This window comes from Cervus elaphus, chromosome 29 (assembly GCF_910594005.1).
Source record: "Cervus elaphus chromosome 29, mCerEla1.1, whole genome shotgun sequence".
Taxonomy (NCBI): Eukaryota; Metazoa; Chordata; class Mammalia; order Artiodactyla; family Cervidae; genus Cervus; species Cervus elaphus.
The window spans coordinates 58,317,039-58,331,693 of record NC_057843.1 but is presented as its reverse complement, the minus strand read 5'-3'; the positions used below and the strand labels follow the sequence as shown (position 1 = coordinate 58,331,693).

Here is a 14,655-nt window from a genome sequence, read left to right as displayed (position 1 = left end):
CTATACTTGCCTCTTGCTTTCCTTTCTGCCTTTCCCCGCCTCCTTGTATTCTTTTTTTTTTTTTTTTGCCCCATTGTGAGCTGCCTTAAACCTTTTCTGAAAAGTGATGAGGTATGAAAGAACAAGTGAATGAATAAACAAAGTTAATACAATAATCGCTAATAGGCACACTTGTTTGAACGCTCGTTTATTCTTCTCAAAGTCTTTCATGTATCTTTTCTGATTTTATTATGAATATTCTCCTGCAGTATTATTTTACTTTACATCCTTATACAGAGATCCCTATGCCTTCTTTTTGGGTATTACATAGCTTGCAAAGATGTGGCTTTTGTGTATATGTGTGAATGTCAAACTAACCCATAAATCCTCAGCATTGTCTTCAGTAGAGTTGAAGTAAGCGAGTTAAGATCGGCTTTATCTTACCAAGTTCTGAATTTCAAAAGAAATGTTGGTTGGTAAAACTCCAGGCTCATGTTCTGGAGGCTGAGCTTAGACATTTAAAATGAAGGATGGGAAAGGATGGGAAATGGATTGGAACTAACGCCTGTGGGATGCTAGGAGCCAGCCAGCAGACATTGGGGAGGATCTGGGCACCTGAGACACCCCTGCTTCTCTGCCAGCGCTCCCCCCTGGAACCTCAGGCATTGTCGCTGGACAGGTATATTCATTCAGTCATCCTGCAGACAGACCAGAGAGCCACCAGACAAGGTGATCCCGTTCACATCACAGGGAATGGGAAAACAAGGGTGTGAAGTGGTTGAGGTGGGGGTGGTGCAACTGAGCTGAAGAAGAATATGTGGGTCTGGCTGAGTTGGGGTGAGCGCTAGAGGAGAGTAAGTCCAAGGACAGAAGAGGTTCTGGATGGGAGAACCGAGGGCTGGGTACACAGGCAGCTGCTGGGAGAGAAGGATCTCTTTGTTGAGTGGCTGGGACCGAGTCTTTGCATCCTTCCTGGGGTAGAATCGTCTGTGCTGAAGGTAGCTGACCTGCCTGTTGGCCACGGCCTTTCATGGCAACTGGCAACTCCTGTGCCCCCACGGCACTTTGGGGAAAAAACCAGCTTCCACTCTTGCTAGCAGCATCTCTGCTAAGACTTCTGCCTCCAACATTAGTATTTGTAGCTGCATGATCTAGGTTACAGGTCTATTAATTGTCTGCTCATGGGAAATTCACTTCATCTCCTTGTGCCTTAATTTCTGCGTCTGCACAAAGGAAGAGTAAAACATGACCATACTTCTCTGACTGGGTTGGAGCAAAGTGCAACATCAAAGCTGCCTCAGCATCTAAGCACAACCCTGGCAACCTGGCAGGGGTGTGTAAGTGCACCCATGCCGGCTCTTCTTTAAGGCCCACCCAGCACATCAGCGGAGGTTTCTGTCCGTGGAAGGTGCCGAGAAGTTTCTTGACTGCTTCTCCTACCTGTGACCTTGTTTGATTCCTCGTCACACTTTGGGAATACGCAGGGCAGACACACAGTCTTATTCCCATCTTGCCAGCGAGACAGTTGAGAGCCAGAAAACGGAACTTGTTTCTTTCCTGCTCGAACTGCAAGTGCTGCTTTTCCTGAAACCTGAGCTCTGATTTGGGCCAGCCTACCTCCCTGTATCCTTGAGCAAGTTTCTTCCCACATCAAGCCTCAACTTCCCATATCAAGCCTCAACTTCCCACTGAAAACTGATGAAAGAGGATGCCCCACATCCCTTCCAGCTCAGATGCTTGTCTGCAGCTGCAGGTCTGATGCGGGAGGGCCTCAGTCCTTCCCTGAGCTGAGGAGTGGGGCCAAGGCTTGAGACACACAGGCGGACACAGGAGTCCCAGGAGTTCGTGCATCCTGCCGCCAGTTGCTGGGTTTTTTGCCCAGAGACTCGTGCCAGGCAGGCTGGGCGATGCAGAGGTATGCAGGGCACCCTTTAAGACAGGTGGGGGCCTGAGGGGCCCACGGGCAGAGCCCTGAGGCAGCATGTGCTCATTGCCACTTACCCGACCAACACTTTTTATTTTATTCGAAAAAAAGTTTATAGGTAGTACATGCAAATGGTAAAAATTTCAGACAATACCAAATATATATGGATACAGTGAAGTCTCCTCCTGGCTCTTTTTCTCCCTGCGTCTAGTTACCCTCTTGGGAGGCAGCCACTATTAGCGGTTTCTTCTCTGTTCTTTAGAGATTTACATACAATACTTTGATGAGGGTAAGATATATGTGTGTATTTATGTAGATGTGTGTGTGTATATATATATATAATCCTCCCTCTCATTGTTCCATTTTTTTTTCTTTTCCATTAACAAATATTTATTGATGATTGTTCTGTATGGATAGACTGCTGCTTCATTCTTTTTAGCAGCTACGTAGTATTCCATTATATGGGGTATCATATGTTATTTAACAAGGCTTCTGTTGGTGACTTCCAACCTTTTTATTTTTCAAAAAATGTCTGCAGTGGGAATTCTCTGGAGGTCCAGTGGTTAGGACTTCATGTTTCCACTGCAGGGGACATGGGTTTGATCCCTGGTCATGCCTAGTTAGGGAACTAAGATCTGGCAAGCCTCAGGGTGTGGTCAAAATAAATGAATAAAAATTAAAAAAAATTTTAAGAGGTTGCAGTGAGCATCCTTGTCCATATGGGACTATACCCGTAGGATAAACTCCCAGAAGTGGAATGGCTGGATCAGTGTGTGTACCTTGTGAATTTTGAAAGATAGAGACCTTGCTCTCCAAAGACATTTCTCCCTGAAATGAGAAGACCTGTTTTCCCCAACAGCCCCCTCCCAGTGGAGGATCAACCCCTTGAATCATTGCTAATCTGATAGATGAAAAGGGGTACATTGTGGTTTCAATGGGCTCTTCTCTTATTATGAGTGAAGTTTGGCTGCTTCTCCTTTTTTTTTTTACATATATCTTTTTTTGGAGCAATTTTAAATTTACAGAAAAGTTGCGAAGATAATATAGAAAGTTCCCATGTACTTCTCACCCAGTTTCCCCTATTGTTAACGTCATGTAGCCACGATCCACTTGTCAAAACTAAGAAACTTACATTGGTACAAGACTAATAACTAAACTCCAGACTTTATTTGGCTCTGAGTGGTTTTCTTATTTTGGCAAGGGTGAGGTCAGTGTGTAAGCTGAAGGTGGCATTTTGGTGCCAGAGCCACCTACCCCCCAAGAGACTGTTGGGGCCTGAAATTTACATCTTTCCCCATATAGCACAGCACACAGCCCAGGCCTCCCAGTCTGGCAAGGCAGACTGGACGGAGAAATTACATCATGTTGTTTCTCTCGGTTCCTTTGGGTGAGGGGTGTGGTTGTTGTTAAATCACTTGGTTGGCCCCTTGCTGCTGTTCCATCCTCATGTATTCCAGTGGAGGGAATAGGGTGAGCCAGGCCATTAGAGGCATGGAACTCCATCAGCTTGAAAAATCCCAATGACACAAGTGGTACTTCTCTTCCAGTAAAATTAACACATTACAGACAAGACTTAAACTGTTAATAACAGCTCCAATTTCAGTCCCTTCTTCTCCCTCCCAGAGGCAACACTGTGGTTGCCTTAGGGTGTATCCTGTCAGGACTTTTCTGGAAAGCATAAACTTTTGAGGGTGCTGCCAGGGATGGCTGGAGATGACAGGGGCAGGTGTAGGGACCTCCCCCCCAAGTTCTTTGGACTCGTGAGGAATGTTAACATGCATCCTTCTTGTGCAGACAGCATGTTCCACTAACAAGGAGCTTCCCAGCGCTGCCTTTTTCAGTGTCCTAGCAGCTCTGGGAGGTAGGTAGGGGTCATTTTATCATGCTCTTCTTGGGCAGATCAGAGGTGGCTGAGGCCCACAGCCGGAAAGAGGCAGAGCTGTACCTGAATTCTCTCCTGTTGTGTCTTGAAGAATAATAGTTGTTGTACCAATAATAACAATGGCAAAGCTTCATCGAGCACTGGTTACTTTGCCCACATTATCTCATTTAACCCTCAGAACACTGTGAGCTGAGTATAGTCATCCCTTGGTATCCTATCCCCAGGACATTGGATCCAGGTTGCCTCCAGATACCAAGATCCAGGGACGCTCAAGTCCCTTGCAGTTGTTCCTCTGTATCCGTGGATGCAGGACTCACAGATAAGGAGGGCTGCTTGTACAGGTATTATGCTGTCTAGACAGATGAGGAGGCTGGGGCTCGGAGGGGAGAGGCAGCCAGTCTGAAATGCATGGAGCTGGGATTCTCATCCAGTTGTGTCTGCCTCCAGGACCTGCAGGCTCACACTCTGCTCCATTCACCATCCCTCATCTGTGCCTTTCTAGTATCCCACAGCTGCCTTGCAATACAGCTTAGAGTTTATTGGACATTTTCACTCTGTCACTCACAGATCAGCGGTACCTGTGCTTCTATGCCCCATCCTTCCCTAATTCCCCTGGGTCTGTGTTTCCATTTATCTCACCTTAGCCTATTTTCAGGGCTCTTCTCATCCGCTCCCTACCTGAGCCCAGGATTGTCTCCTCTCACTGCATGTCTTTTGGGTATTTCCTCAGGAAAAAATTGACAATCACTGCCCTCATGGAGCTTCCATTCTGCTAGAACAAAGACAGTTTCTGACTTGAGGCCTGGGTGCTTCTCCAGGTCCAAAGCCGACTCTCCCCACACTGGGCTCTGTGCATCCCGCCCTCTTACAGTTTACTGGGACAGTGGTGCGTGCTGTGTCCCCGCCTCCTGTCACCCTGGGATGTCACTGCGGGCTCCGGGCAGGGCCCCGGCTGCTCCCGGAGATCGTGCGCAGGCGTGATTTACCGCACCTCCCTGCACCACATGTCTTTAAAATTACAGTGCCCATTTCCTGCTGAAATAATTTCCACAAAGAGTGGCTCCTATTACTGCAAGAGGCGTGCAGACGTCATGATTTATTATTATTTATGGTCCCAAGGCCTTGTTTATGCAAGACGGGTTAGGTGCATGCGATAGAAATGCCATTATGCAAATGACATTGAATGTCCTTACGGCGCCTAAATAATTTTTGTGTTGGACGATTAAACCTCATCTGTTATTGATATGGGCTGCAGTCGGGCTATTACAGAGTCCCAACAGTACTTACTTCCAGTAATGGGAAAATTGAGAGAGAGAGACCAGTACAATTGCCTCAAGTGGGCCGTGATGGTCTGGAAGGAGTAGAACATCTCGGAGGTCCGCGCTGAGGGAGCCCGCAGACTCCTCGGATAAATAAGGAAGGCTGTGCCCGGCAATAAATTAAGCCTCGGGTTTGAGTGGGTGCCCTGAAGGATTTGTGGCCTTCCAGTAGCGTGATTTAGCTATTTGATTTAGCCAGGGGGCTAGGCAGCCCCACCCCGAATTCCAGGGAAGCCCGTGAGCAGGGAGCTGCCAGCGTGGAGGGGAGGGCAGAGGAGGAGGGTGACCGCCCCAGGACGGGGCATTCAGGCTGCGGTGCCAGCCTCTCGCTGCCTGGGGCCGGGCCCCTGCGCATAACCGCCTGCCTTCTAGAGTGCGCGCGCCTTCTCTCTCTCTTGCTCTTTCTCTCTCTCTCTCTTTTTTTTTTTTGACACAGCTGTGAAGTCCCATTTTGATCAGTGTTGATAGCTTATGAATTCCAAAATTGACAAAATTTACAGAAAAATGAGGATAATCCATCTTCCTTAGCAGCCTGTCAGGAGCTGGCCATACTTCATAATCTCCAATTACAGATGCTATTTTCCGACATTTACATGCAGATATTAGAACCAAATGAAAATGAGAAGCAAAGAGAGAATGGAAATGCAGCTATTTATATGTATAAAAGACAAACAGGTAGATCCGAGACATTTAGATTGGATTTGGGGTCCCTTTAGGAGGCTTGGAAAGAGACAGCTTTGAGCACATGGGGCTTCAGAATAAAATGGTAAGACGCAGGGCCTCTCCAGGCCTGTCCGTGGTCTGGCAGGTTGGGTTAAAAAACAGCTCAAGTCTGCTGGCTCAGCTGGGGACGCTTGACTTGGGTGGGGGCACGTGGGACACCCCTCCCCCAGGGTTTTAGGGAGTCCCCTGGGGAGCACCCAGAGCTCATGCTAAGCCATCAAGTACTCATACATTTCACAAATGAGTGGGTTTAGAACCTTCAGCATTTGTTTTTAAAAATGGTGAGCGTGTGTTGGGGGTGGGGTGGGGTGGGGGAGTAGGCAGGAGATGCCCCTGGAGTCCGCTCCTTCTCGGAGGCAGATTTCAAAAAGTTGGCATCTTCTGGTGACCAATTCATAAAGTCCCCCTGAGTAAAAGATGCAGGAGGATACCACTGTTTGTCAGAGGGCTCTGGCCAGGTGCACAGAGGGTTGCACCAATAAACTTTAATAATGCGATATAAATAATAAAATTAATGGAGAGAGGAGGAGTTCTGATATATGGATTATCCACTTCCTTCTCAGCTAATCTGGCGAGAGAGGAGGGCCTGGGAGGAGGCTTTGTAATGAAAATGTTCTTCCCATAAAATTGAAGGGAGAACAGCCTTGTTGCCCTCGCAGCTGTATGTGGCACTGGCTTCTGGAAAGCTGGGGATATTAATTAGCAGTGCTTTGGATTAAACTCTTCCAACCATGTCGGATGGTATGATTTTTTTTTTTCTCTTTGTGAGCTTGACATGGATGGCAGGGAAGAGTCTGCCTGGGTTTTCCCAGCTTCCTGTTATTACTGAACTTTTCTTTTTATGTGGGGGGATCAAACCTCTTCCTCTCCTGGAAATGAAAATGAGAGATTTCAGGGTTTTCCTGGGCAGTTGGGCAGAGAGAGGGTGTTCTGTTGGAGCAGGCAGAGGAGGTGGAGAGGGTTGGATGGGGAGATGGGAACATCTCTGCCTTTGGCTTCAAAGCTTTTGTTTATTTGTGGGAAGCCTCTTTCTAGCCAGCAATTTTATATTATTTGAAGCTTGATTTGTGGTTGAGAGGTGAAGGAAATAAAACCAGGAGGCTAAATTTAACGTATGTATGTACGTGTGTGTGTGTGTGTGTATCTGAGAGAGAAAGGGATTGTTAAAAACCAAGCTCAAACCAAGCCTTCAGAAGTATGTTTGTTTACATGTCCAGTCTCAAGGCCAATGGCTTGCTTGCTTAAATAAATTGTAGGTATTAGCACAAAGAATGGTTATTATGCTTTCTTTCCAGGTATGAAATGCAAGATTCATGAAATTAACACATGACTGCAAAATGCAAACATATTTCTAATAATTAAAAACAAAGGCTCTTAAGTTAATCTTCATGAAGAGGCGAATAAACAGAAACGCCATTGTTATTGTGCTAGTTTTGTCTCTATTATTTACATAATAGTATTAACTTACACAGAAAAGCTTCAGCCGAAGCCTAGTGTCTCTCTCCTTCCTTTCGTTTCTCGTTTTTCTAAAACCAGAATTTATCCTTCAGTAAAGAGCACAGCACTTGAACCAAGCAGTCTGATGCCTGATTTTTCTCTTAATAGTGCAATGTTACGTTTTTGTTTCTTTCTGTTATTTCCCGCTCTTATGAAGATTATTCGCTAACGCCAGCATCAGTCTGAGCATGACTGTCCTCTGAGTGTTTACCATTTAGGTTGCCCTCTGAGATGAAGTGCGGAGGGCAAAGGATGAAGTTCCTACTGTCGCTGGCTGAACCCACCTGGAAACATGTCATACTGGAGGTCATTCTTGAGCTCGGATGAGAAGGGGTGGAGAGACAAGATTGGAGGAGAGGAAAGGAAAAGGGTGCGCGAGGAGGAGGAATGGGCTTGTCGCAGGTGGAGGATCATGAAGCCTGTGAAGATGCTTCTGGACCGGTGGTCGGTCTCCCTGTCCTGGGCCCTGTGGCGTCGTGGGGGATCCGACGGGACCGGAGTCTAACCCTGTGTTCAGCTCCCTCCACTCTCTGGTCCCAGCTTTCCCAGCCAGACCAGGATTGGGTTGATGAAGGTGCTGTCTAGCGGAGTTCAGGATCTCAGGCTGGGGTCGCACTGATGCGGGTGATTCAGGCACACTGGTTTGGTCCCTTCTACCTCATTTTCATCCTCTATAAACTGGGAGTGATAATACTTACCCAGAGGGTCATTGTAAGGGTTAAATAAATTAATGGGCTTTAACACCTAGAGGGTATCCCAGTGGCTCAGCGGTAAAGAATTCTCTTGCAATGCAGGAGACCCAGGTTCGATCCCTGGATTGGGAAGGTTCCCTGGACAAGGACATGGCAACCCACTTCAGTATTGTTGCCTGGAGAGTCTCGTGGACAGAGGAGCCTGACGGGCTACAGTCCATGGGGTCACAAAGAGGCAGACACAACTGAGCACACATGCATGCTTACACACGGTAACACCTAGAACAGTCACTGGTGTGTAGTAAGCATCCAACAAGTATGAGTACTCCTGACTCAGCCTGTGTCTGTGGGTTTAGGTCAGAGGTGCTAGAATCCTCTGAGTCGGAGTCTGAATTAGCTGTGAGAGGCCTGGTCCTCTCAGCCTTCTTTCTCTTGGCGGTGTCAGTTTGGCTCTAGCAGACCTTGGTGATAGAGGGAATGCCCTCCCGAGACTGCTTGTTTGCCTTTTCAGAGTGTTGCCTGATAGAAGGTTCTTCCTGATGGGGAACAGAAGGGGCAGAGAGATGACCTTTGGCCTGAGGAGTGTGTATTTGGGTGTGCCTGTGTGTGTGCACACACGCATGTCACCGCTCAGCAGTGGCAGGGCAGTGGTGGTGGGGAAGGGCATCCAAGCTCCCCTCCCGGCCTGCACCCTATTAATCTTGCACTACAGAGGGAAGTCTTTTGTTTCTTTACAGCTGCAGGGATAGCCTTTCTGTCTTCCTGCAGTTGGGAAATAAATCCAAAAGAAAGTGACCTCTGAGCATCCTGGGATGTCCCCCACTCCCGTACCAGGCAGTTAAGGATGGAGGACATCCCTTTGCGTGCCCCTTCCAGGCCCCTTTGGTGGTAGTGAGCCTCCCTGCCCTCCTCCCTTCCCTGTAGCAGGATGGGACAGCCAGGCCCCACCATGAACTGCCTGGAAGAAGTCGGTGGAATTTGGCTGCTCTGAGATAGAGCTTTGTTTTTGGAAATCTCCCTCCTCTTTGCTACCTCAGGATCTGGATGGCAGAGTCTGAGCAGACCCTGGCAATTCCCAAGGAGGGAGTCCTCCTCTCCCTCCTCCGCACAGCTCCCTCCCACTGTGTCTTATCATCCAGGAAACCTGGCCGCTGGGTCCTGGCTCTTGTGCTCAGAAGTGGGGCTCTGTTCTCCAAGCCTTGCCATTTCTTCTATTGCGTTTGGGAGGACAAGAGCCAGAATGTTGCAAGCCCAGGGCCTTCTCTCCCTGCTCAGCTTACAGATTTCTTGAGGTTCATGGTGGACCCCAGAATCTTTTGTTCCTTCCCTCTCTCCCTTGCTCAGCTTCATTTAGGATATGTCCCACCCAGCCTACTGGCCCAAATTGGACTTCACGGACATGCCTCCTCATCTCAGAGGGAGAGCAGATACAATGTCAAATGACTGGGATCAAGCTCAGTTCAGTTCAGTCGCTCAGTTGTGTCCAACTCTTTGCAACGCTGTGGACTGCAGCACGTCAGGCTTCCCTGTCCATCACCAACTCCAGGAGCTTGCTTAAACTCATGTCCATTGAGTTGGCGATGCCATCCAATCATCCTCTGTCGTCCCCTTCTCCTCCTGCCTTCAATCTATCCCAGCATCAGCGTTTTTTCCAATGAATCAGTTCTTTGCATCAAGTGGCCAAAGTATTGCAGCTTCAGTTTCAGCATCAGTCCTTCTAGTGAATATTCAGGACTGATTTCCTTTAGGATGGACTGGTTGGATCTCCTTGCAGTCCAAGGGACTCTCAAGAGTCTTCTCCAACATCACAGTTAAAAGCATCAGTTCTTTGGCTCTCAGCTTTCTTTATAGTCCAACTCTCACATCCATACATGACTACTGGAAAAACCATAGCCTTGACTAGATGGACCTTTGTTGGCAAAGTAATGTCTCTGCTTTTTAATACGCTGTCTAGGTTGGTCATAACTTTCCTTCCAAGAAGTAAGCCTCTTTTAATTTCATGGCTGCAGTCACCATCTGCAGTGATTTTGGAGCCCCCAAAAATAAAGTCAGCCATTGTTTCCACTGTTTCCCCATCTATTTGCCATGAAGTGATGGGACCAGATGCCATAATCTTAGTTTTCTGAATGTTGAGCTTTAAGTCAACTTTTTCACTTTCCTCTTTCACTTTCATCAAAAGGCTCTTTAGTTCTTCACTTTCTGCCATAAGGGTGGTGTCATCTGCGTATCTGAAGTTATTGATATTTCTCCCGGCAATCTTGATTCCAGCTTGTGCTTCCTCCAGCCCAGCGTTTCTCATGATGTACTCTGCATATAAGTTAAATAAGCAGGGTGACAATATACAGCCTTGACGTACTCCTTTTCCTATTTGGAACTAGTCTGTTGTTCCATGTCCAGTTCTAACTGTTGCTTCCTGACCTGCATACAGGTTTCTCAAGAGGCAGGTCAGGTGGTCTGGTATTCCCATCTCTTGAAGGATTTTCCACAGTTTATTGTGATCCACATAGTCAAAGGCTTTGGCATAGTCAATAAAGCAGAAATAGATGTTTTTTAATTTCATGGCTGCAGTCACCATCTGCAGTGATTTTGGAGCCCAAGAAAATAAAGTGTGTCACTGTCTCCGTTGTTTCCCCATCTATTTGCCATGAAGTGATGGGACTGGATGCCATAATCTTACTTTTTTGAATGTTGAGTTTTAAGCCAGCTTTTTCCCTCTCTTCTTTCACTTTCATCAAGAGGTGATAAATACCCCAAACACAGGGTGGTGAAAATCCTGGGGGAATTCAGAGAGGAAAATGATTTATTTCAACCAAAAAGACTTATGGAGGAGATGGCATTGGAAGTGGGCCTTAGAGAACAATGATTTGGACTGGGGTGAGGATGGAAAACAGAGTGGACAGAGGCAGTCAGTGGAATGACTGGGGTGCTCAGGAATTAGTGCAAGTGTGGTGTGGCTGGAGTCGTGGGTAGGGTTTTGAAAGTAGGTAGATCTGAGTTGAAATTGGAAAAGCAGGTTGGGATTTGGTTTGGGGTCTGTATGGTTTGGGTCAACATTACCCGGAGGCAGTGAGGAGCCAGGGAGGGTTTACAAACACAGAGCATTCCCTTACAAATAGCATCCTGGTTAGGGGTGGGAGGAAATGAATACTTCCAAACAATCAGGTACAAAATCACTCTCCATTTCACATGAGCTTGTGGTGAGTTCTGCATTGACTGTGAGAATAGCCTGAGTTAACCAGGCGATGAGGTGAAGCAAGCTGCTTATGCTGAGAGGACACTCGCTGGAGCCGGGGCCCCAGAGAGCACACTCAGGACCGACGTGGGGAGGCCTTAGCACTTCGTGGTAGCCAGAGCTGTGTGGCCACCAAGCGGCTGCCTCAGGAAGTAGAGAGTTTCCCATCCCCGGTGAGGTTTCAGCATCAGCTGAAGGTCAACCTCCATAACCCCCGAGCTCCCTTGGGTCCTGAGATTTGGTCACTAAGATTCTCTAGGGCTTCTCTGATGGCCCAGCAGGTAAGGAATCCTCCTACAATGCCAAAGATGGAGGAGCCGCGGATTCTATCCCTGGGCCGGAGGAAATGGCAACCCACTCCAGTATTCTTGCCTGAAAAGTCCCATGGACAGAGGAGCCTGGTGGGCTCCAGTCCACAGGATCACAAAGAGCTGGACATGACTGAGCAACTGGGCACACACACACACACACACACACACGTTTCTCCAAGTGGCCGTGGTGGGAGAAGAGGGCCTCCAGCTGAGTCAGTGCTAGAACAGTTTCTCTGGGACAGAAGCCACAATATCTGATTTCATTCTCCTCCCTGGGCTTTCCCTTCTGTCCCCACCACCTGCATGTCTGGGGATGGGCTGGAGGGACGCCTGGCACATTGTAAATGGAATAGGAAGAGATGAGTCAGTTAAACCTTGCAAATCTCTTCTTGGAAGCCCCTTGATTCCACTGCAGACCATGTTGACCAAGTCATGGACACAGTTCTGGAGAACCACATGAATAATGAGCACGTCTCATTCATGCTTAGGGTACTTTCTGATGAATCAAAGCACTTTTCTGTCACTTACTGTCTCAGTGACCCTGGGAAGCCCCTCGGATGCTGTTGGCAGAGCCAGGCCATGGTACCTGTCCCAGTTCATTTGGTTCCACAGGCATTTATGTAACATCTGTTCAGAGCTGGGCACTGGGCCAGGAGCTGCTGTCACAAAGAGGAGGGAGACACAGCCCTATCCTCATGAAATTCACACTGTGGTTGGGGAATGAGGGCCCTTAAATAATGAAATATACAACACAGAGTGTTAAGTGCAGCTGTAGGGATGTGTGTGCACTTTGGGGTTATAGGAACACAGGAGGGGAAATCCAGGAGGGCTTCCTGGAAGAGTGAGGCCATTCAGAATTCTTGGCAGTTCTTCCTCTCTGACAATTCTGGCAGTAGCACTTTGTAGATTATGGAGTATTTTTGCAGGCATCTTTCATTATCCCTCCTTTCAGCAAACATTTCTTTTTCAAGTTTGATTCATCTTCTATTTGGTTTAGTGGAGATGGAATGCTGAAAGTTTATGGTTTTTCGTGTTGCTTTTTTTCTTTTTTAAAATTAAACTTTTTATTTTGAAATAATGGTAGATTTACGTGCAGTGCTAAGAAATAATGTGGAGGGATCCTATATACCCTTACCCAGTTTCCTCCAATGATAACATCTGGTAAAATCACACTGGGATATCAATGTTGATAAACTCACTGGGATCCTGGCCATGGAGACGGAAAAACAGGAGAACAAAAAGGCCTGCCCTCAGGAGTTGACATTCTCATCACTTCCTGTATGCCTGGTCATGACCCTGTGCGGTAGGTCATGGATCCCCACGTTGAGGATGAGAAAAGGAGCCGAGAAGGTGAGGTGCCTGGCCTGGCTCCGCACTGCATGGACCTTGCCTGTGGCAGACTTGAGCCCTGTCCTCCTGGCGGGCTTCCCCAGCCACGCTCCTGCCTGTCATCAGGCCAGGCCCTGGGGACCCGGCTCCCCCACTCCAGCTTCTGTCCTCCTCTGGGTAGGTGCGCCGTTGGGCAGGAGGGGGTGGTCGGCCTGGCTCTGGCCCACCTCCCCAGGGCCGCCTCGGCCCCGGGTGACCCCGGAGGACCCGCAGGCGATGGGGAGGCCTTGTGGCGGCCCCAGGCGCGGCCGAGGCTGCAGCCCCGCAGCCCGTCCCGCCCGGCCGGCCCGCGCTGCCCTCCTTCTCACGTGTCTGTTTCTTCTCTCCCCCATGCTGTGGCAGTGGTGCCCCGCGCTGATGAGACAGTACTTGGTGCAGCCCCAGGCAGCCCTTTTCCAGGTAATTTCCTAGGGACCCGAACGACGCCGAGCACACACCTCCCCGGGACACGTGCCGCCTCGAGTCCCCGCTAGGAGTCCGCTCCACGACCTCTCCTGCCGCCCAAGTGCGGTTACCGAAGTGCGCTCCCTCTCCTTACGCTTCGGATCTTTATGGTTGCCCCGGCCCGCAGGCGGCGGAGGGTTAGGCTTAAATCTCATTTTATTAGTGAGGAAAATAAGGCTCAGAGAACTGGCCCGGCTTGCCTGCGGTCACACAGGTGAGACGGAGGCAGGACTGGGGCAGGAACCCTGTGTTATTCCTCTTAGTTCACCGTTCTTTCTACTACGGGATCAACAGCTTTATTTTATGCAGATGAAAATGAGCTAAGGAAGTCCATTCCCCTCCCTCAATCAGTTTTTCCAGGTTAGAAAAGATAACCCTGAACATCCTTCTGGCTCAGACATTTGCGAGTGCAAGACTGTCATTTGGAGCATGGTATCTGAGAGGAGGTGCATACCTGGTGGGACTTGAACTTGAGGCCTCCTAGGGGTCTATGGCAGTAGGTGGAGAATTTTTTTATTTCGTTAATAGATATTTTATCAATCAAGATGCAAATACTGAAAATGTGGAGCCCACTCATCTAAACCATGCTTGACAAATGATTGCCTATCCTTTTTTAACTTTTTATTCTATATTAGTGTATCGCAAAGAGTCGGACACGACGGAGCGACTGAACTGAACTGATAGTTGATTAACAATGTTGTGTTATTGACTATATTCCAACGCAAAATCAGTTCAGTTGAGTTCAGTCGCTCAGTCCTGTCCGACTCTTTGCAATCCCATGGACTGCAGCACGCCAGGCTTCCCTGTCCATCAAAACAAAAGGTTTAAAAAAATAAATTAAGTCACACGAGGAGAGACTTTTCTCAAAAAAAATATATTGTGTTAGTTTCAGGTGTACGGCAGAGTGATTCAGTCATGCATATATATGTATCTAGTCTTTTTCAAGTTATTTTCCCATTTAGGATGTTACATTATATTAAGCAGAATTGCCTGTGCTCAAGGATAGGGTAGGTCCTTGTTGGTTATTCATTTTAAATAGAGCAATGTGTACATGTCAATCTCAAACTCCCGATCTATCCTTCTACCCCACCCTTCCCCCTTTGGTAACGATTCCTTCTCTAAACCTGTGAGTCTGTTTCTGTTTTGTGAATAAATACATTTGTATCAGGATTTTAGATTCCGCGCAAAAGTGACATACGGTATTTGTCTTTCTCTGTCTGACTTACTACATTCAGTATGAAAATTTCTAGGTCCACGCATATT

General features: G+C 47.9%; 1 protein-coding gene across 6 annotated transcripts in view; it reads left to right on the top strand.

The window, feature by feature from the left end:
- The window catches only part of PAX5 (paired box 5), a 184,580-nt gene that overhangs the window by 88,138 nt on the left and 81,787 nt on the right, over window positions 1-14,655 (top strand). For 4 of the 6 annotated variants that reach the window (XM_043891325.1, XM_043891327.1, XM_043891331.1 and 1 more), the window contains one exon: window positions 13,291-13,347. The exons of the other annotated variants lie outside the window; for them this stretch is intronic. In XM_043891325.1, the coding sequence (XP_043747260.1) occupies window positions 13,291-13,347 (57 nt within the window). The remainder of the gene's footprint in view (window positions 1-13,290; window positions 13,348-14,655) is intronic. 6 annotated transcript variants of the gene reach the window in all.